Source organism: Triticum dicoccoides, chromosome 5B (genome assembly GCF_002162155.2).
Source record: "Triticum dicoccoides isolate Atlit2015 ecotype Zavitan chromosome 5B, WEW_v2.0, whole genome shotgun sequence".
Classification (NCBI taxonomy): domain Eukaryota; kingdom Viridiplantae; phylum Streptophyta; class Magnoliopsida; order Poales; family Poaceae; genus Triticum; species Triticum dicoccoides.
The window spans coordinates 656796309-656818082 of NC_041389.1; the positions used below are offsets into that span (position 1 = coordinate 656796309).

Genomic DNA, 21774 nt, shown 5'->3' on the forward strand with positions numbered 1-21774 from the left:
GATATTCGATGTTTTTAGGGTATGTAGGCTTATATAGGCAAAAGAAGTCGGTCGGGAGGTGCTCGAGGGGCCCACGAGACAGGGGGCCGCGCCCAGTAGGGGGGGCGCCCCCTATCTCCTGGCCTCCTCGAGGATCTTCTGACGTAAACTCCAAGTCTCCAGGATGATATTCTTCCCAAAAATAACGCTGCCGAAGGTTTCATTCCGTTTGGACTCCGTTTGATATTCCTTTTCTTCGAAATACTGAAACAGGCAATAAAACAACAATATGGGCTGGGCCTCCAGTTAATAGGTTAGTCCCAAAAGTAATATAAAAGTGTATAATAAAGCCCATAATCATTCAAAATAGATAATAAAATAGCATGAATGCTTCATAAATTATAGATACGTTGGAGACGTATCAGCATCCCCAAGCTTAATTCCTGCTCGTCCTCGAGTAGGTAAATGATAAAGAAAGAAATTATGAAGTGTGAATGCTAGAGGTGCACAAGTTTGATCAATGATAATTTCAATCACCTTTACTAGTATCATTATATGTCATAACAGTAGTTCATCTCATAAAACTTTTCACGAACTAGTAACAAGCAATTCACATGTTAAAGCATAGACCATAAACTTTCTTGAAAACTAGCAAACTTGATTCTTAGTCATCAAACAATCACAATTCATCTTACTTTCAGGAAGAGTCTATGTCAGAGCTTTGATTTAGCAAACTTCACATACTCAACTATCATATAGTCTTCTACAATTGCTAACACTCACGCAATACTTGTGGTTATGAAGTTTTAATTAGACACAGAGAAAGATTGGGGCTTATAATGTTGCCTCCAAACGTATTCACCTTTGGGTGATGTAAACAATAATAGTTCATGCTAACGTACATCTAATTGGATATATATATCAGGATCACCCTAACACAAAGTGCTTGCCAAAGGATAAAATGAAAAAGGGAAAGGTGAAGATCACCTTGACTCTTGCATAAAGTAAAAGACATAAAGTAAAAGATAGGCCCTTCGCAGAGGGAAGCAGAGGTTGTCATGCGCTTTTAGGGTTGGATACACAAAATCTTAATGCGAAAGAACGTCACTTTATATTGCCCCTTGTATATGGACCTTTATTATGCAGTCCGTCGCTTTTATTGCTTCCATAACAAGATCGTACAAAGCTTATTTTCTCCACTCTAATAAGTCATGCATATTTAGAGAGCAATTTTTATTGCTTGCATCGATGACAACTTACTTGAAGGATCTTACTCAATCCATATGTAGGTATGGTGGTCTCTCATGGCAAAAACTGGGTTTAAGGATATTTGGAAGCACAAGTAGTATCTCTACTTGGTGCAAGGAATTTTGGGTAGCATGAGGGGGAAAGGCAAGCTCAACATGTTTGAATGATCCATGACAATATACTTTAACTGAGATGTGAAAAAACATAACCCATTACGTTGTCTTCCTTGTCCAACATCAACTCTTTAGCATGTCATACATAATGAGTGCTCACAATTATAAAAGATGTCTAGGATAGTATATTTATATGTGAAATCTCTCTTCCTTCAATATTCTTTCATGAATTGTTCAAATGACCAATACAATGCTTGCTAACCGTCAATAAATTTACAAACTCTACTTCTTAGATGTGAAGTCGTTACTCCCCATGGGATAAGCAAAAGAAACATATATAATTTCAGATTTATGACATTCAACTCATTCAACCATTTACTCATAGGATATAAGTGAAGCACACGAGTAAATGAAAAACTACTCCAAAAAGATATAAGTGAAGATCAATGAGTAGCTAAATAAATATGTAAATATGTGAAGACTCTCTTTCATTAAAGAATTTCATATCTTGGTATTTCATTCAAACAGAAAGCAAGGCAAAACAAAATGACATTGCAAGGATAGCACAACTCAAGTGAAGAAGCAAAAACTTAGGTTCAACCGATACTAACCGATGATTGTTGGAGAAGAAAGGTGGGATCCCTACCGGGGCATCCCCAAGCTTAGATGCTTGAGACTTCTTGAAATATTATCTTGGGGTGCCTTGGGCATCCCCAAGCTTGAACTTTTGTGCCTCCTTAATTCCTCTCATATCATGGTTTCTCTTTTTATCAAAAGCTTCATCCACAACAAACTCAACAAGAACTCGTGAGATAGGTTAGTATAAACCAATGCAAAACCTTGTCATTTTCTACTGTAACAAATCACTAAAATTATTATTCAAAATTGCATACTAAATGCCTCTGCATATTTAATACTCCTATCATCAAATAGAATCATTAAACAAGCAAACATATGCAAACAACGCAAACTTAACAGCAATCTGCCAAAACAGTACAGTCTGTAAAGAATGCAAGATTCATCATACTTCCCTAACTCCAAAAATTATGAGAAAAATACTACGTTGTAGAAGATTTATCAGAGCTCATTATGCAAAACGATTCAACATTAGATCATGCTCTGACTTTTCTAGGTAATTTTTGCAACAGCGGTAAACTTTCTGTTTTCAAACAGCAACATGTATACTAGCAAAATAAGCATGGTAAAGGCTATCCTTGACATTTTTATTGAAACTAAATATGCAAAAAATTAATATAAATAACAGCAAGAAAATACTAACAAAAGAAAATGACGCTCCAAGCAAAACACATATCATGTGGTGAATAAAAATATAGCTCTAAGTAAAGTTACCGATGAACGAAAGCCGAAAGAGGTGATGCCATCCGGGGCATCCCCAAGCTTAGGCTCTTGGTTGTCCTTGAATATTACCTTGGGGTTCCTTGAGCATCCCCAAGCTTAGACTCTTGCCACTCCTTATTCCATAGTCCATCGAATCTTTACCCAAAACTTGAAAACTTCAACCACACAAAACTCAAAACAAAACTCGTAAGCTCCGTTAGTATAAGAAAATAAATCACCACTTAGGTACTGTAATGAACTCATTCTAAATTCATATTGGTGTAATATCTACTGTATTCTAACTTCTCTATGGTTCATACCCTCCGATACTACTCATAGATTCATCAAAATAAGCAAACAACACATGGAAAACAGAATCTGTCAAAAACAGAACAGTCTGTAGTAATCTGTATCAAACGTATACCTATGGAACCCCAAAAATTATGAAATAAATTGATGGACCTGAGTAATTTGTCAATTAATCATCTGCACAAATAATAAATCCTAAAATCACTCTCCAGTAAAAAAAGTCAGCTAATCTCGTGAGCGCTAAAGTTTTTGTTTTTTATAGCAAGATCACATAAACTTCACCCAAGTCTTCCCAAAGGTTCTACTTGGCACTTTATTGAAACAAAAGCTATAAAACATGATTAATACAGTAGCATAATCATGTTAACACACAAAAACAGTAAGGGTAAATATTGGGTTGTCTCCCAACAAGCGCTTTTCTTTAATGCCTTTTTAGCTAGGCATGATGATGACAATGATGCTCACATAAAAGATAAGAATTGAAACATAACGGGAGCATCATGAAGAATATGACTAGCACATTTAAGTCCAACCCACTTCCTATGCATAGGGATTTTGTGAGCAAACAACTTATGGGAACAATAATCAACTAGCATAGGAAGGCAAAGCAATCATAGCTTCAAAAATTTAAGCACATAGAGAGGAAACTTGATATTATTGCAATTCCTACAAGCATATGTTCCTCCCTCATAATAATTTTCAGTAGCATCATGAATGAATTCAACAATATAACCAACACCTAAAGTATTCTTTTCATGATCTACAGGCAAAGAAAATTTACTACTCTCCACATAAGCAAAATTCTTCTTATCAATAGTAGTGGGAGCAAACTCAACAAAATAATTATCATGTGAGGCATAATCCAATTGAAAACTAAAATCATGATGACAAGTTTCATGGTTAGCATTATTCTTAATAGCATACAAGTCATCACAATAATCATCATAGATAGCAACTTTGTTCTCATAATCAATTGGAACCTCTTCCAAAATAGTGGAATCATCACTAAATAAAGTTGACACTCTTCCAAATCCACTTTCATGTTCATCACAATAAGATTCAACATCCTCCAAAATAGTGGGATCACTACTTCCTAAAGTTGACACTCTTCCAAACCCACTTTTATCAATATAATCATCATAAATAGGAGGCATGCTTTCATCATAATAAATTTGCTCATCAAAACTTGGGGGACAAAAAAATATCATATTCATCAAAAATAGCTTCCCCAAGCTTGTGGTTTTGCATATCATTAGCATCATGGATATTCAAGGAATTCATATTAACAACATTGCAATCATGCTCATCATTCAAAGATTTAGTGTCAAACATTCTATTTCTTCTTCTAGCACTTGAGCACAATTTTCCTTTTCATCATACTCACGAAAGATATTAAAAAGATGAAGCGTATGAGACAAACTCAATTCCATTTTTTGGTAGTTTTCTTTTATAGACTAAAGTAGTGATAAAACAAGAAACAAAAATATTCGATTGCAAGATCTAAAGATATACCTTCAAGCGCTAACCTCCCCGACAACGGCGCCAGAAAAGAGCTTGATGTCTACTACACAACCTTCTTCTTGTAGACGTTGTTGGGCCTGCAAGTGCACAGGTTTGTAGGACAGTAGCAAATTTCCCTCAAGTGGATGACCTAAGGTTTATCAATCCGTATGAGGCGTAGGATGAAGATGGTCTCTCTCGAACAACCCTGCAACCAAATAACAAAAAGTCTCTTGTGTCCCCAACACACCCAATACAATGGTAAATTGTATAGATGCACTAGTTCGACGAAGAGATGGTGATACAAATGCAATATGGATGGTAGATAAAGGTATTTGTAATCTGAAATTATAAAAACAGCAAGGTAGCAAGCGATAAAAGTGAGCGTAAACGGTATTGCAATGATAGGAAACGAGGCCTAAGGTTCATACTTTTACTAGTGCAAGTTCTCTCAACAATAATAACATAGATAGATCATATAACAATCCCTCAACATGCAACAAAGGGTCACTCCAAAGCCACTAATAACGGAGAACAAACAAATAGATTATGGTAGGGTACGAAACCACCTCAAAGTTATCCTTTCTGTTCTATCTATTCAAGAGTTCATAGTAAAATAACATGAAGCTATTCTTTCCGCTCAATCCATCATAGAGTTCATACGAGAATAACACCTTAAGACACAAATCAACCAAAACCCTAATGTCACCTAGATACTCCATTGTGACCTCAAGTATCCGTGGGCATGATTATACGATATGCATCACACAGTCTCAGATTCATCCAACCAACACAAAGTACTTCAAAGAGTGCCCCAAAGTTTCTACTGGAGAGTCAAGAAAACGTGTGCCAACCCCTATGCATAGGTTTATGGGCGGAACCCGCAAGTTGGTCACGAAAACATACATCAAGTGGCACGTGATATCCCATTGTCACCACAGATAAACACGGCAAGACATACATCAAGTGTTCTCAAATCAAAGACTCAATCCGATAAGATCACTTCAAGAGGGAAACTCAATTCATCACAAGAGAGTAGAGGGGGAGAATCATCATAAGATCCAACTATAATAGCAAAGCTCGCGATACATCAAGATCGTGCCATAGAGAGAACACGAGAGAGAGAGATCAAACACATAGCTACTGGTACATACAATCAGCCTCGAGGGTGAACTACTCCCTCCTCGTCATGGAGAGCGCCGGGATGATGAAGATGGCCATCGGTGATGGGTTCCCCCTCCGGCAGGGTGCCGGAATGGGCTCCCGGGAGGTTTTTGGTGGCTACAGAGGCTTGCGGCGGCAGAACTCCCGATATATCTTGATATTCGATGTTTTTAGGGTACGTAGGCTTATATAGGCGAAAGAAGTCGGTTGGGAGGTGCTCAAGGGGCCCACGAGACAGGGGGGCTCGCCCAGTAGGGGGGGCGCCCCCCTATCTCCTGGCCTCCTCGAGGATCTTCTAACGTAAACTCCAAGTCACCAGGATGATATTCTTGCTAAAGGTTTCATTCCGTTTGGACTTTTTTTTATATTCCTTTTCTTCGAAATACTAAAACAGGCAATAAACAGCAATATGGGATGGGCCTCCGGTTAATAGGTTAGTCCCAAAAGTAAATATAAAAGTGTATAATAAAGCCCATAATCATTCAAAACAGATAATAAAATAACATGAATGCTTCTTAAATTATAGATACGTTGGAGACGTATCAGGGATGCCATCCAGGGCATCCCCAAGCTTAGGCTCTTGGTTGTCCTTGAATATTACATTGGGGTGCCTTGGGCATCCCCAAGCTTAGGCTCTTTCCACTCCTTATTCCATAGTCCATCGAATCTTTACCCAAAACTTGAAAACTTCACAACACAAAACTCAACAGAAAACTCGTAAGCTCCGTTAGTATAAGAAAATAAAATCACCACTTAGGTACTGTTGTGAACTCATTCTAAATTCATATTGGTGTTATAAATACTGTATTCCCACTTCTCCATGGTCCATACCCTCCGATACTACTCATAGATTCATCAAAATAAGCAAACAACACATACAAAACAGAATCTGTCAAAAACAGAACAATCTATAGTAATCTGGAAACTTTCCGTACTTATGTAACTCCAAAAATTCTGAAAAATTAGGAAAATCTAGAAAAATTGTATATCAATCTTGTATAATAAATTCAGATCAAAAGCATGTTCCAGTGAATTTTCAAAGTTCCTGGAGTGAGCTCAAAAGTTTCTGTTTTTGCACAGAATCAAGTCAACTATCATCCACACTATCCCAAAGGCTTTACTTGGCACTTTATTAAAAACAAAAGCTATAAAACATGATTACTACAGTAGCTTAATCATGTGAACATACAAAAACAGTAAGGGTAAATAATGGGTTGTCTCCCAACAAGCGCTTTTCTTTAATGCCTTTTAGCTAGGCATGATGATTTCAATGATGCTCACATAAAAGATAACAATTGAGACACAAAGAGAGCATCATGAAGAATATAACTAGCACATTTAAGTCTAACCCAATTCCTATGCATAGGGATTTCTGAGCAAACAACTTATGGGAACAAGAATCTACTAGCATAGGAAGGCAAAACAAGCATAACTTCAAGATTTTCAACACATACAGAGGAAAATTGATATTATTGCAATTCCTACAAGCATATATTCCTCTCTCATAATAATTTTCAGTAGCATCATGAATGAATTCAACAATATAACCATCACATAAAGCATTATTTTCATGATACCCAAATATAGAAAATTTACTACTCTCCACATAAGCAAAATTCTTCTCATTCGGAATAGTGGGAATAAGCTCAACAAAGTAACTATCCTGTGAGGCATAATCCAATTGAAAATTAAAATCAAGATGACAAGTTTCATGGTTATCATTATTCTTTATAGCATACATGTCATCAAATAATCATCATAGATAGCAACTTTGTTCTCATAATCAATTGGAACCTCTTCCAAAATAGTGGATTCCTCACTAAATAAAGTCATGACCTCTCCAAATCCACTTTCATAATTATCACAATAAGATTCAACACCCTCCAAATAGTGGGATCATTACTTCCTAAAGTTGACACTCTTCCAGACTCACTTTCCTCAATATAATCATCATAAATAGGAGGCATGCTATCATCATAATAAATTTGCTCATCGAAACTTGGGGGACTAAAATTATCATATTCATCAAATATAGCATCCCCAAACTTGTAGCTTTGCATATCATTAGCATCATGGATATTCAAGGAATTCATACTAACAACATTGCAATCATGCTCATCATACAAAGATTTTATGCCAAACATTTTATTGCATTCTTCCTCTAGCAATTGAGCACAATTATTGGAATACTTATTTTCATGAAAGATATTAAAAAGATGAAGCATATGAGGCAACCTCAATTCCATTTTTTGTAGTTTTCTTTTATAGACTAAACTAGTGATAAAACAAGAAACTAAAAGATTCAATTGCAAGATCTAAAGATATACCTTCAAGCACTTACCAAGGTAGAAAAGAACTTGATGTCTACTACACAATCTTCTTCTTGTAGACGTTGTTGGGCCTCCAAGTCCAGAGGTTTGTAGGGCGGTAGCAAATTTTCCTCAAGTGGATGACCTAAAGTTTATCAATTTGTGGGAGGCGTAGGATGAAGATGCTCTCTCTCAAAGAGATGGTGATACAAGTGCAATATGGATGGTACATATAGGTTTTTGTAATCTGAAAATATAAAAATATCAAGGTAGCAAGTAACAAAAAATGAGCGAAAACGGTATTGCAATGCTTCGAAACAAGGCCTAGGGTTCATACTTTCACTAGTGCAAGTTCTCTCAACAATGATAACATAATTGGATCATATAACAATCCCTCAATATGCAACAAAGAGTCACTGCAAAGTCACTAATAGTGGAGAACAAACGAAGAAATTATTGTAGGGTACGAAACCACCTCAAAGTTATTCTTTCTGATCAATCCATTGGGCTATTCCTATAAGTGTCACAAACAGCCCTAGAGTTCATAGTAAAATAACACCTTAAGACACACATCAACCAAAACCCTAATGTCACCTAGATACTCCAATGTCACCTCAAGTATCCGCGGGTTTGATTATACGATATGCATCACACATCTCAGGTTCATCTATTCAAACCAACACAAAGAACTTCAAAGAGTGCCCCAAAGTTTCTACTGGAGAGTCAAGACAAAAAAGTGTGCCAACCCCTATGCATAAGTTCACAAGGTCACAGAACCCACAAGTTGATCACTAAAACATACATCAAGTAGATCACGTGAATATCTCATTGTCACCACAGATAAGCACATGCAAGACATATATCAAGTGTTCTCAAATCCTTAAAGACTCAATCTGATAAGATAACTTCAAAGGGAAAACTCAATCCATTACAAGAAGGTAGAGGGGGAGAAACATCATATTTTCCAACTATATATAATAGCAAAGCTCGCGGTACATCAAGATCGTGCCAAATCAAGAACACGGGAGAGAGAGAGAGAGAGAGAGAGAGATCAAACACATAGCTACTGGTACATACCCTCAGCCTTGAGGTGAACTACTCCCTCCTCGTCATGGAGAGCGCCAGGATGATGAAGATGGCCACCGGTGATGGATCCCCCCTCCGGCAGGGTGCCGGAACAGGGTCCCGATTGTTTTGGTGGCTATAGAGGCTTGCGGCGGTGGAACTCCCGATCTTGGTTCTATTCTAGAAGTTTGGGGATATATAAGAGGTGTTGACGTCGGGAACAAGTCAGGAGGGTCCACAAGGCATCCCCGAGGTAGGGGGCACCCAGGGGGTAGGACGCGTCCTCCACCCTCGTGGTGGCCTCGGGACTCTTTTGGTCCATCTCCGATGCTCCGTGGGCTTCTTCTGGTCCAAAAATAAGCTTCATAAATTTTTAGGTTAATTGGACTCCGTTTGATATTCCTTTTTTGCGATACTCAAAAACAAGGAAAAAACGGAAACTGGCACTGGGCTCTAGGTTAATAGGTTAGTCCCAAAAATCATACAAAATAGCATATAAATGCATATAAAATATCCAAGATGGATAATATAATAGCATGGAACAATCAAAAATTATAGATACATTGGAGACGTATCACACTTTTCCATACAAACTGCTGGTGTTTCTTGAGGAGGTTGAACAGTGGTCGGGCAATAATTCCAAAATGTTGGACGAACTTGCAATAATAGCCAGCGATGACGAGGAATCCGCGCACCTCTTTAATGCAAGTGGGGGTAGGCCACTTCTGAACTGTCAGCACTTTGTTGGGATCAGTAGAAACTCTGTGCTCGTTGATGACATGGCCGAGGTAGGCGATCTGTTCCTGGGCAAATGAACACTTGGACTGCTTTACTTGCTAGTGATCTTCTCGAAGCAGTTGCAGAACTTGTTTGAGGTGTTGTATGTGATCAGTCAGAGTCTTACTGAATCTGAGGATATCGTCAAAGAATGAGATGACGCAGACACGGTTCATGTTGGGGAACGTAGCATGCAATTTTAAAAAAAATCCTACGATCATGCAAGATCTATCTAGGAGATGCATAACAACAAGAGGGGAAGAGTGTGTCCACGTACCCTCATAGACCGAAAGCAGAAGCGTTATGTTAACGCGGCTGATGTAGTTGAACGTCTTCACGATCCAACCGATCTAGCACCGAACGTACGACACCTCCGAGTTCAGCACACGTTCAGCTCGATGACGTCCCTCGAACTCTTGATCCAGCAGAGGGTCAAGGGAGAGTTTCGTCAGCATGACGGCATGATGACGGTGTTGATGACGTGATCCGCGTAGGGCTTCGCCTAAGCACTACGATGATACTATCGGAGGAGTAAACGGTGGAGGGGGCACCGCACACGGCTAAGACAATGTTGTGCCTCTGGGGTGCCCCTGCCCCCGTATATAAAGGAGGGAGGAGGAGGCCGGCCACCAGGGGCACGCCAAGGGAGGGGGGAGTCCTACTAGGACTCCACTCCTAGTAGGATTCACCCCCCCCCTCTTTTTTTCCTTTTACCGGAGAAGGAAAGGGGAAAGAACAGGGGGAAGGAGAAGGAAAGGGGGGCGCCACCCCCTTCCCTACTCCAATTCGGCCTCCTACCTTGTGGGGGCACACCAGCCCCTTGTGGGCTGGTTAGCCTCCCTCCCATGGCCCATATGACCCATATCTTCCACCGGGGGGTTCCGGTAACCCTTCTGGTACTCCGGTTTGTACCCGATACACTCTGGAACCCTTACGGTGTCCGAATACCACCTTCCAATATATCAATCTTTACCTCTCGACCATTTTGAGACTCCCCGTAATGTCCGTGATCTCATTCGAAACTCCGAACAAACTTTGTTCATCAAAAACACATAACTCATAATACAAATCGTCATCGAACGTTAAGTGTGCGGACCCTACGGGTTCGAGAACTATGTAGACATGACTGAGACACGTCTCCGATCAATAACCAATAGCGGAACATGGATGCTCATATTGGCTCCTACATATTCTACGAAGATCTTTATCGGTCAAACCGCACAACAACATACGTTGTTCCCTTTGTCATCGGTATGTTACTTGCCCGAGATTCGATCGTCGGTATCATCATACCTAATTCAATCTCGTTACTGGCAAGTCTCTTTACTCGTTCTGTAATGCTTCATCATGCAACTAACTCATTAGTCACATTGCTTGCAAGGCTTATAGTGATGAGCATTGCCGAGAGGGCCCAGAGATACCTCTCCGATACACGGAGTGACAAATCCTATTCTCGATCTATGCCAACCCAACAAACACCTTCGGAAACACCTATAGAGCATTTTTATAATCACCCAGTTACGTTGTGACGTTTGATACTAATTAATGAATACATATAAAAGTCAATATTGGCGAGACATCTTATTATATATCTGGGCGTTATAGGGAAGGCGCCATATGCTTGTGCCATTGATGTAGGAATCAATCTTGGTGACATGACAAATGAAGTTGCATTGTTGTGTGGCATCACAAGCACACGGGGTGTTTATTTTGGGTCATGACACCTAGTAAAGGCCGTTTAGTTCCTAACCTTGGTCAATAAGCTCTACTGACTATTTTATGGAATTTAATGTTGTCAGGATGTCCCACCGAGAAAGGAGTGGTATACTGGTTAGCTCAAGTATCTATTTTTTTGTGTCTCGTTATATTTTGATCGATTGATGTACAGCATTTAGGTATGACCTTTCCAGAATATAATTGTCATCTGGCCACTGCTCTCATTTTGGAAAACAGGAAAAAGAAACAGGATAGTTGCGGTATCATGAATAAAACACTCTGAACCAGTCATGCCCTGCCATGTCTAGGAAGGAGTTTTCTTCACTAAATCTGTATACTGTGAACTCGGAACTAATGTGGACTCTTCCATCTTTTGTTTTGCATGTCTGTCTTATATCTAGCCTACTTAGGTAAGCACAGAGTTAGTTTACTGCATTGGAGAGTATTTCGTGCAAACAATGCTACTTGGTTGCCTGTCCCACAAATGCCAAGTCGGCTAAGTAAAATGCTCGGTCATGATTCTTTTGCAAAAGAATGCAATGATCTGACACCAATGGACATGTTCATCTGGATCATGATTCACCTGGATGCATAATGTAGCGCAGATAGTTCATCTTGGACATGTTGCAGTCTTGCTGTACCACACTTGTATCAGATCCCTCCTGTGTTGCGTACCTTCAGTTCCATGTATGGCCCCTTCTTTTGTCATTAAAAGAACACACTGGCTGAACATGAGATGAGAGGCTGGAGCCAGCTTGGAGTTCAGCATGCATGAAAATGTTATTTATTTTAAGTTTGTTCTCTGCCAGCTTGTTCTGGAAAATCGCTCCTCCCGCAGAGAACGGAACAGAACAGAACAGTGGCTCTGTTGCAGGATTTGTCTACTGTCGTTACATGTTCACGGTGGTAGGAGCTCTGAAACTTTTGCAAGTGGTTCCATCCTTGAGTGTTTAGAGCTTAGTGAGAGGCAGTTTTCCTTTAGCAGTTATGTACGGTGTTGAACTACTTACCGAATCTTCTTTTTTTGCTGGAACTGACAAGTTTTAGGTGTAGCTTTGCCTGAAGAGGCATGGCGGGGCCCTTATGGGTTTATCAATGTGTGAGGAAGGGATTCCTCTGCAGGCGCATGGTTTGGTTTTTTACGTTGCATGTAATGGAAAAACACACCTGGTTTGGTTTGGTGTATGGTTGCTGGCCCTGAACATCAAGAACACATACATGTATTGCACTCAACCTTATGCTTGTGTTGATTAGCATGTGCGTACCTGCTCTTGAGTCGATGAATGCTTGCTATGAGCTTTGCGGGGTGTTGTTTGTTCATTTAGCACAGAGAATTGCTAGGTTGGTAGCGCATCTGACTGTAAAGTTGTTGACGTTCCATTTAGATTCAGGCTAAAGGGATTAAGCTAGAGCTAGGTTTCCTGTCAAGAACTTCTCGCGTTGAAATGCTATGCTTAGAAGTTCAGTTCTAGGCAGATTTTACTTGCAACAAGAAGGTAGAGAGCACCAGAATGTACAACCTGGCAGGCACCAGACGCATATGTCTGGATCAGAACCCTCCAGCAATTACTGGATTTTGTTCTCTGTTCAGAGTACAACACACTGCCTGAAGAAACTGCATCTGTCGACTAGGAGGACTGCATTGTAGTAGCAGACTTCAGAAACAGGCCAGGCCAAGGAGCAAAATTTAATTTCAAAGAATTGGCAGGGGCCGCGCGAACGCGTACCCCCTCTACCACAAATTATGACGTTCACTCTCCCACTTAGGGGAGATGATGGGCCGACGCACCCACCAAGTGCAATGTGGGCCATCGACCCAGGCCACGGGCCTTGTTAATCGCCCGTCGACCCCGTCCAGGTAAGTAAGGAGAACGTAGCACCTCGCCCTCCTCTTATAGCCCGCTCTTCCTCTCGATGCTACTCGGCTGGGCGAGGTGGGACTAAAATTCGAAGCACACCAGCAGCCGGGGCGAAGGGAGGCTGGCTTCCAGGGGGGCTGAAGGAAGGATGAGAGAATAGGCGTATGGGCCGGTAGCCTCTGTTTCCCAGCGGGGCGATCAACAAGGTAGCCCACAACATTTCAACCTGGATGCTCAAGGTAGTTACACACGATCAACTTGGACGCTTCAACCTGGATGCTCAAGGTAGTTACAGCGCTAGGGCCCTCTGACTGCTGCATTTTATCATCGTGACGTCTTTAGCATTTCTCAAATAACTGAGAGATTACTATTCCATTACAAGCACCTCTAGTACAGTATGACGAAATTTACGCTAACATTTCAAAAGTCAAAGCGTCTCTACCTTGTTTACAACGAGCTGCTTCGCACGTCGAGGTGAGCTACAGTGTTGAGGTTCCCAAGAAAGGAAGCCCTTGCTTGAGATGACAAAGAGTTTCGCAACTAATACCTCCCTTCTGGCTCACTGTCGTGCAAATATTTAAGGTGCAACCAGCGTTTTTGCTAGGTTGCGGTGGAGTCCTAACAGCTGCCGAGGATGATTGTGTGTTGGCTTTACCCATGTTCTCATGGTATTTGGTGCTACAGGTGAAGTCGCGATGTAGGCGATGAACAATGGGCAGTGCATGCTCAAGTCGCTTGAGCGTTAGCGCACTTAGCCGTGATTGTGGCTCACTAGTATCCAACAAGTCCTACAGATAGGCAGGCCAGCAGGGAAGCTTTTGATTCCAGATGACTCCTCTTCCTATTCGACCGACATGTAGCTTGCCCGTAAAACTTGCGTTTTCAAATATTTTTTTTTCAGCTACACTTCTCACATAGTTAGATGAATTTGGTCGTGGTGGCTTGCTCCATAGCATGAAGATAACATACTAGTACTATTTATTGTGGAGGCCACTAGCTAGATGACCACTCACGCATTGAGATCGTGATGATGAAATGGAGATGTACTACAGGATTTATGTTAGTCACCAACCATTCATGGGTTACTGGTAAGGTAGGTATACGACCTTACACAGGTTCACCTTGTTAATGGTTGTGGATGACTTGGAAATTGTATGTAGCATGCTCAACAATTGATGCAAAGTGACTTGGTAAGCTCAAAGTATCCACTACAGTTACATGTTACTGCAGCCCCCAGCCCCATCGACCCACCCAAAAAGAAGTGCAGGTTAGTGATTTCATTATAACGCTGGTTGCGCACTTCAGTGGATCTCAAGAACCATTTGCATCACAGCATCAAGGTGAAAAGTATCGGACACAATTATCCGGCATAAGGAAGCCTCCAAACCACAAAGACCGCATGTTTATGCACGATTTTCTACTCTATTTTTATGGGCTACCAAGTTTCATGGTCGTTTAGCCAAATTCCTTGTGAAAAGTTTGTTGCAATCATAAACTGTAGGTGCTAGAGCAACAGAGGCATTATAGGCTGGCATAACTGTTAGTATTTATCATTATATTTTTTGTCCGCTTTGCATATCTTGTTCACAAAAAAGTAATTTTTTTGATAAACGCTTTGGTGCAGTAGCCCACAACACTTGGTCGAAGCTGCTCCATGACATGAGTGACAAGTTTCAAGCTTCTAGGCTGCATTGACTAAATTTCAGTGTACATGCTTCTGCACGTGCTTTGTCAGTTTGTCTTAATGAATAGTACTAGAACAGAAGCGTGCAAAAGGAACGCCAAAACTGTTGATTTACTCTTGTGGCAGTTGGAATGGGTAACAAGCTCACTTTGTACATCGATTTAACTCTGCTCCGGGAACTGAAATATATCTCATGTTCACTTGTACTACAGTACTAAGTTAGTGCAGATAGTTCATCTTGGGCATGTTGCAGTCTCACTGTACCTCCTGTGTTGTGTACCTTCAGTTCCATGAATGGCTTCTTTCTTTTCTCATGTTTGAAGAACACACTGCCTCAACGTGTGAGAGGCTGTAGCCAGCGTGGAGTTCAGCACGCATGAAAAATGTTTTTTATCTTTATTTAAGCCAGCACTACCAATCTGTTCCAAAAAATCGCTCTAACAGCAGAGAACAGAACAGAGCAGAAACAGTGGCCTTTCTGCAGTATGTGTCGTAGATGTTTCACGACGGGCAGGATCTCTGAAGTTGTTGCAGCTAGTTCCATCCTCTGGTGTTTAGAGCTTAATTAAAGACGGTGTTCACTTGTTCAAAAAAAAAAAGGTGTTCAACTACTTGCTGATTCTTCTTATTTTGCTGGAAGCCTCCAGCTGACAAAGTTCCAAGTGTAGCTTTGCCTCAAGAGGCATGACATGGCGGGGCCTTATGGATTTATCAATGTGTGAGCAAGGGATTCTCCTACCGGACGGGCGCATGGTTTGGTTTTAGTTTGCACGCGTGTTGTTTTTTCAGTTCAGCGCAACTTAGTTTCAGGCTAAATTCGGGGTGTTTGTCTCTACTTGCTTTGAACTGACAGGTTATAATAAGCTCAAGACTGCAGTGACTTTATTCAGCCCTATCTAACTACTCTGAATCTTTTTGCGTGTGCAGAAGTGAAATTCTCGCCAAAATTTTACTTGGTTGTAACAGGAAGGTGAAGAACACCAGATTATGCATCGCTAGGTTGTTCATGTTGCTCAGATGAACTGTTGGCTCCCTCTCTACGTGCAGCAGATGAACCAGACTTGTAAAGCATGCCAGCCAAGGGACAAATGTTTAATTTGAAAGAATTGGCAGGGGCCGCGCGAACGCGTACCCCCTCTATCACAAATTATGACGTTCACTCTCCCACTTGGGGAGATGATGGGCCAACGCGCCCACCAAGTGCAATGTGGGCCATCGACCCAGGCCACGGGCCTTGTTGATCGCCCGTCGACCCCGTCCAGGTAAGTAAGGAGAACGCAGCACCTCGCCCTCCTCTTATAGCAGCTCTCCCGTTCGATTCTCCTCGGCTGGGCGAGGTGGTACTAAAAACCGAAGCGCAGCAGTCGCGGGAGCGAAGGGAGTCACGGCCTCACGGGAGGCGCGGTCTGGGCAGGTTCGTTCCAGCGGCCTCGCGTTTGATCTGTATGGGCCTGAAGATTAGGCGTGTGGGCCTGAAGAGCCGTAGCAGCAGCTTTGTGCCATTGTTGCTTTTTTTAGGGGTTGTGCCATTGTTGCTAAGGGTTCCTCTCGTGACCCTAAAAAATATGCAAGGATGCTTCCCGTGTGGTTTGTTGCTCTCTCTTGACAAAACAATGAACCCATGGCAACTCTTTCACTCAAGAAAGAGATGAGATCATGGCAACTCTAATAAACTCACGGCAATTATAAATAAGCTCATTGCAAATTCATCTTTTTACGTTTCTAATATTATTTTCGCTCCTTTTCTTTGTTGTGCGGAGACTTTTTCTTTTTCTCCTGAAACGAGGCAAAAGACTTGTCGTTTCAATGATTAAGAAGAGAGCGGGAACTGTGAGGTTGGTTTGTGAAAAATCAGGCGAAAATCAATACAATTCAGCCGATGTAGAATGTGCATCACCGCTCAACCTGGCCACCGACATGGACAGTATAGTTGCAAAGAAGAAAAGACGTCCATCAAAGAGCCGCAAGCGTCATCATCATCACCGATTGCCCCCGAACAAGTGTCTGACTTCACCCTAGAACCCCATCGACAAAGCTAGCCTACAAATAGCTGCACAACGGCGACGTATGCCAACAATTGGCCACACACGCCAACAAACAATAGCCCCAACTTTAACGACGATCGCCAGGGAAATAAGCATGGCTTGCATTGTCCGAGTCCCCGCAATAGCCACCGAGTGCCTATCATTGTCACCGTCTGGACACAATCCACCGCAGCTCCAACTCCACAGCAACCAAGCGAACCATGGAAGAGAACATCGGACACACCGGAAAGAGCCGCCTACCATAGCCCGAGCCGCGACCTCAACTCATCTTGACGCCATCATCATTGCTTTTTAGTTGTTATGGTTAAAAAGATAGATGTTTACTTGTTAGTGGTAGTTTAGATTAGTTCGGATGATTTTCTTCATATATCTTAGCTCAAAGTAATTATATAGGGGCCATGCATATAATACGTGTAGCCACACGACATGACCGAGACAATAGATATCCAAATTTGTTTTACAAATACGGTTCAAGATTTTGACACAAATATGGAAATGCAAATGAATATATTCATATTCAAATAAAACTTCATGAGTTAGTTAAGCAATTTTAGCCCCAATATGCCAATTATTGAACATAAACCCTAGTAAATTCTCAAATTTAACTTTTATATGACCAAACTTAGGAATCATTATACATTATAGTAGATTTATTTATAAACATATCATTAGCTGACTTATTATATGTTGCAAGTCGATTATTTCGAATTACACTATTGATTTATTTCTTTTAACTAATATGTTGCTATTATTCGTGTCTGTTCCGAATTGAGCAAAAACAGCAAAAACATCTGATAGGTATCCGTATTCACATTCAGATTTGTTTTGAAAATATGAAAATAGAATGTTCATCCGTTTCAGCCCAGCCGGGCAGAGAGAGGAACTCGCCAGGTACCGAAGAAAGTTCTACCAGTGTTGCAGACCAATTTATTGCAGCTGTAGCATGTACTAAACCACTATCGAAGGAAAGCTTCCTTGGATGATACTGAACACGGTATTACTACCATACCAGCAAGAGCTCTTCAACAGTCCGGATGTCACTTCTTGTTAGTACACCAAAATATAACAGCAAATATAGTAATCTATCATACATTTATCTACACCTTGTTTTACAAACAACTCATTGACCAGCCACGACAAAGACCAAAAACCAAGTATGATTATGGAGCTTCAAAAGGGGGGTGAAACGCTATCGGGCGATGGCGGGGTTAGATAATAGGGAACTCCACCAATCTTCCCGACTTCTACTTCCTGGTTGGCACTCGATCCAACCCCTCGCTGTTGTTGTTGAGCGTTTCTTATGAAGCTTTGCCATCTCCTCCTTGATGCGGGTCGGGCGCTTCGACCTGGATGCTCAGGGTAGTCACAACGCTAGGGCCCTCTGACTGCTGCATTTTATCATCATGACTTAATATTTTACCCTGCATTGATCAGAAAACCACTGGTTACAGTCAGCAGTAAGATTGAGTTATGAAAATAACTTTGCCATCAAGTGCATGGCCAGAGAGGGGTGTGGCATTCACCATCAGCTGTTTATTTTCTGTTTCCATGGTTTTGCAGTCCTTCTTAAGCTGGTCGAGTTCTGATCTGAGCGTGCCGTTCGCTGCGGTCAGCTCACTTACCTTCTGGGCTAGCTCTTCGCATTCTTGCTAGGTAACATAAGAAGAAATCGAGATCAATTAGTATACTGTTTCAAGGGTGAAATTTTATATCATCAAATAATCTTAAGTTGATTCATTTGCTGGCCTAGGAAATCGATACAGTGTTGTCTTGCCTAAACTGGATATGTTTCGCTGTTCAGCTGAGTTCAGAATGTCAGGTATATTATCCCCAGAAGATAATTTTAGCAACATGCAGGTAATGGCTCATAGGGACACTTGACTAAACATCCCTACTGTGATCAAGTCCAGTTAAAACAAATCAAGTATATTGGGCAGCATTGCCCAAGAAGCAGTAGAAAGTATATTCTAATTAAACTTCTGGAAGCCTGAGATGATCCCAGTTGGCCAAAACTTTTAGTGATTGCATACTTCCCTACAAAGCCAACGCTTAAATTTCTGAAACAATAAAAACTGGGTAATCCTATTTTAGCAATAAAACCGAGAGAAATGCTTCCAAGATGACCAGGCCATCAGGCCAGCGGTGATTGTTTCAGACATTATGTCCAGCATAACCTATCTGGAGCATTCTCATGCGGAGAGATCCTTCTGCGGACCTAACTTAACAGTCAAATGTCCATAATATTGAACGTAAATTTTATACCTATCATTTCTCTACTTCTAGTGCCACACACTCACCATCACCAGGAAATAAACAAGTGCAGGAAAGTACAAAACATTGTGTGAAGTTTTTTTTTCCACATTCCCACTTGAGATTGTTCGTCTTTAGAACTGAGTGTACCTGTTTGCGTAATCTTGATCTCCTTGCAGACTCTCTGTTGGATTGTTTCCTTCTCTCCCTCTTCAGTTCCCGTTCATCCTACAAAAACAAAGATAAATCTTGCAGAACATTGCAAAAATTCACTCGCACAGACATCCTGGTGGTCATGAGTGACCAGTAGCTATAGATTCATATTTAATAACCAATGGTATTCGCAGGCATAAAATTTCTGACTTAGGTGCTGCTTCGGTAATATGTACGTATTAGAGATTGATTGCTCGTCACGGCCTCAAGGGTATGGTTGTTATAATCATATAAGATGCAATCTGAAAAACATTTACATGCTATTTGTCACCACATTTTTATAAAAGAGGGCTAAAGTAAAACCGAGTCGCAAGTAAATGCATTATTCATATTTTCCAAAATGAGAGGAAAACTACTGGTCATTCATGACAATTACCAATTTGCCATGCTCTCAAAAATCATAACAGTGCAGAGGCTGGAAGTCTGGAAGCAACAGAGATCTTCCTTTGAAGAAAATAATTCACAAAGGAAAACTATACCATCTGAGACAGCGAAGCGTTACTCTGGGAAGAAGCTGCGGCGTTCACCTCCCCCTGTACTAAGGAGGATGGAGAAGCGCTCAAGGGATCCATCGCAATATTCAAGTTTGGTGCAGCACTGGTGAGTGCCGCCCTCCCAGGTGCCAAAACCAACAGTTTGGATGCAGACCTCTCCTTGTCTTCCAATGGCGGCTCGGTTACAGCATTCTGCACTGTGGTAGCCTGAGATGGCTCACCTGAAAATGCCAACTGTCATTCTCACATACTACCAACATAGACAAACTACTCCCTTACAGCACTCTCTTAGGGTGCAATGGTGCCCGCACAAGGATGGGAACCGACACAATGACACAAATCCAAGCCCACTTCTTCCTTAGTACTAAGTGTAACTGGTCCTGTCATTGTCTTTTCAAACTAACCCATCATACCTTGTATCCAGGAATTATGGTTTGTGATAACTGATAACCCACCTTCTGTATTTGCAGCGCCGGACTTCCTCCTCTTCGCGGATGATGATGAGCCCTGGACAGATTACATAAGCATATGTGAAATAGTGGATCAACCAAAACTAACAATCAAAGATTGCTAGAAAAGCATAATTCAGGCAATGGCAAACGAGGCACCTTCTGATTGGCGCCGGCGTTTCCCTTCTCAGATGACCCCTGGCTCCCGGCATCGCCGCTGTGCAAGCCATATCAGTTGATTTCAGTTCAGTCCACCCGGCCAACAGACAAACAAGAGCACGCACGCACGCATGCGAGCACATGAACCACGCACCTCCCGGAACTGGAATTGATCTCGCCGGAAGGGACACGCCGTGTCTTCCCCGCCCTCTTCCCTTTCCCCGCCGCCGACGCAGACTCGCCGGCCATGTAAGGCACCCCCTGCACAGAGCAGAACGCGGCAGACAATTTCGCACACAGCCGCACAACCACGTACGGTCAGGTACAATTTCGCTAGAAAGTAGAAGAGGGAGGGGAGCTGGGCATTTACCGCGGCCATGGAGGCGTGCGCGTGCGCGTAGTACGCCGCCGCGGGGTGGTGGTACATGGGGAACGGCACCGGCGCGCCGTACGCCGCCCCCGGCCCGGCCGCCACCAGGCCGTGCTGCTGCGTCCCGCCGCGAAAGAGGAAAAAAAATTGATCAGAACTCAAAGCCCCAGCACCAACAAGGCAACAACACCACCCCGCCGCCGCGGGTCTGCGGCTCTAGGAGAGGAGGATCGCGTCGCGTACCTGTGCCGGCGGCGGCAGCGGCCACGCGGCGTAGGGGTGCCCGGCGGCGGAGGCGGCGACCGCGTAGTACGCGTGCATCGAGGCGGCCCACTCCGCGTGCGCCTGCGCGGGGGTCCCGCCCCCGCCCCCGGCGGCCGGCGGCCGGTCGTCGCCGGACGTCGCGGAGGAGGAGGACGCCATGGCGCGCGCGCGCGCGTGAGGGGTCGATCTGCGGGGCGCTGCGGCCGCGGGGTGGAGTGGCGGGGAGGATACCGCGCGCGGGGGCGAGGGGATGCGGGGGGCGGTGGCTCGCCGGCTCGCCGCTTGGCTCGGGTACTGGTCCCTTTCTGGTCGCTTCGGGCGGAGCGGTGAGGTGGCCAGAGGGACGACGCGTGAGCGGGGGCGGCGCAGGGTGTCCACGTGTCGGTGGAGGTGGCACGCGGTTGGCGGTGGCCCGGTTCAAGCCCGGTTCAAATTTTCGTCCGACTGCGACGGTTCAAAAGAACTTGGC

General features: G+C 42.6%; 1 protein-coding gene and 2 non-coding genes across 3 annotated transcripts; all 3 read right to left on the minus strand.

Annotated features, from left to right (window-relative positions):
- Nucleotides 1-13222: 13222 nt before the first annotated feature.
- LOC119313135 lies at nucleotides 13223-13384 on the minus strand. The gene has a single exon (XR_005151523.1). It is a non-coding gene; the product is annotated as a U1 spliceosomal RNA (small nuclear RNA).
- Nucleotides 13385-16170: 2786 nt separating this feature from the next.
- Nucleotides 16171-16331, minus strand: LOC119313133. Its single transcript, XR_005151522.1, has one exon. It is a non-coding gene; the product is annotated as a U1 spliceosomal RNA (small nuclear RNA).
- A 1789-nt stretch (nucleotides 16332-18120) lies between these two features.
- On the minus strand, nucleotides 18121-21464 carry LOC119310414 (DNA-binding protein EMBP-1-like). Its single transcript, XM_037586176.1, has 9 exons — nucleotides 21285-21464; nucleotides 21042-21158; nucleotides 20826-20932; nucleotides 20672-20729; nucleotides 20519-20570; nucleotides 20049-20284; nucleotides 19507-19584; nucleotides 18630-18755; nucleotides 18121-18527 (listed from the first exon to the last, which is right to left on the minus strand). The coding sequence occupies exons 1-9, from the start codon at nucleotides 21462-21464 to the stop codon at nucleotides 18405-18407; spliced, it is 1077 nt and encodes a 358-aa protein (XP_037442073.1). The 3' UTR covers nucleotides 18121-18404.
- Between the last annotated feature and the right edge of the window lie 310 nt (nucleotides 21465-21774).

Coding starts and splice junctions, on each gene's coding strand:
- LOC119310414 (XM_037586176.1), bottom strand. CDS start 21,464: ATGGCGTCCTCCTCCTCCGCGACGTCCGGCGACGACCGGCCGCCGGCC. Junction 19,585..20,048: donor ACGCTTCGCTGTCTCAGATG/GTATAGTTTTCC, acceptor TTGTTTTTGTAG/GATGAACGGGAACTGAAGAG. Junction 18,756..19,506: donor GATCAAGATTACGCAAACAG/GTACACTCAGTT, acceptor TATGTTACCTAG/CAAGAATGCGAAGAGCTAGC.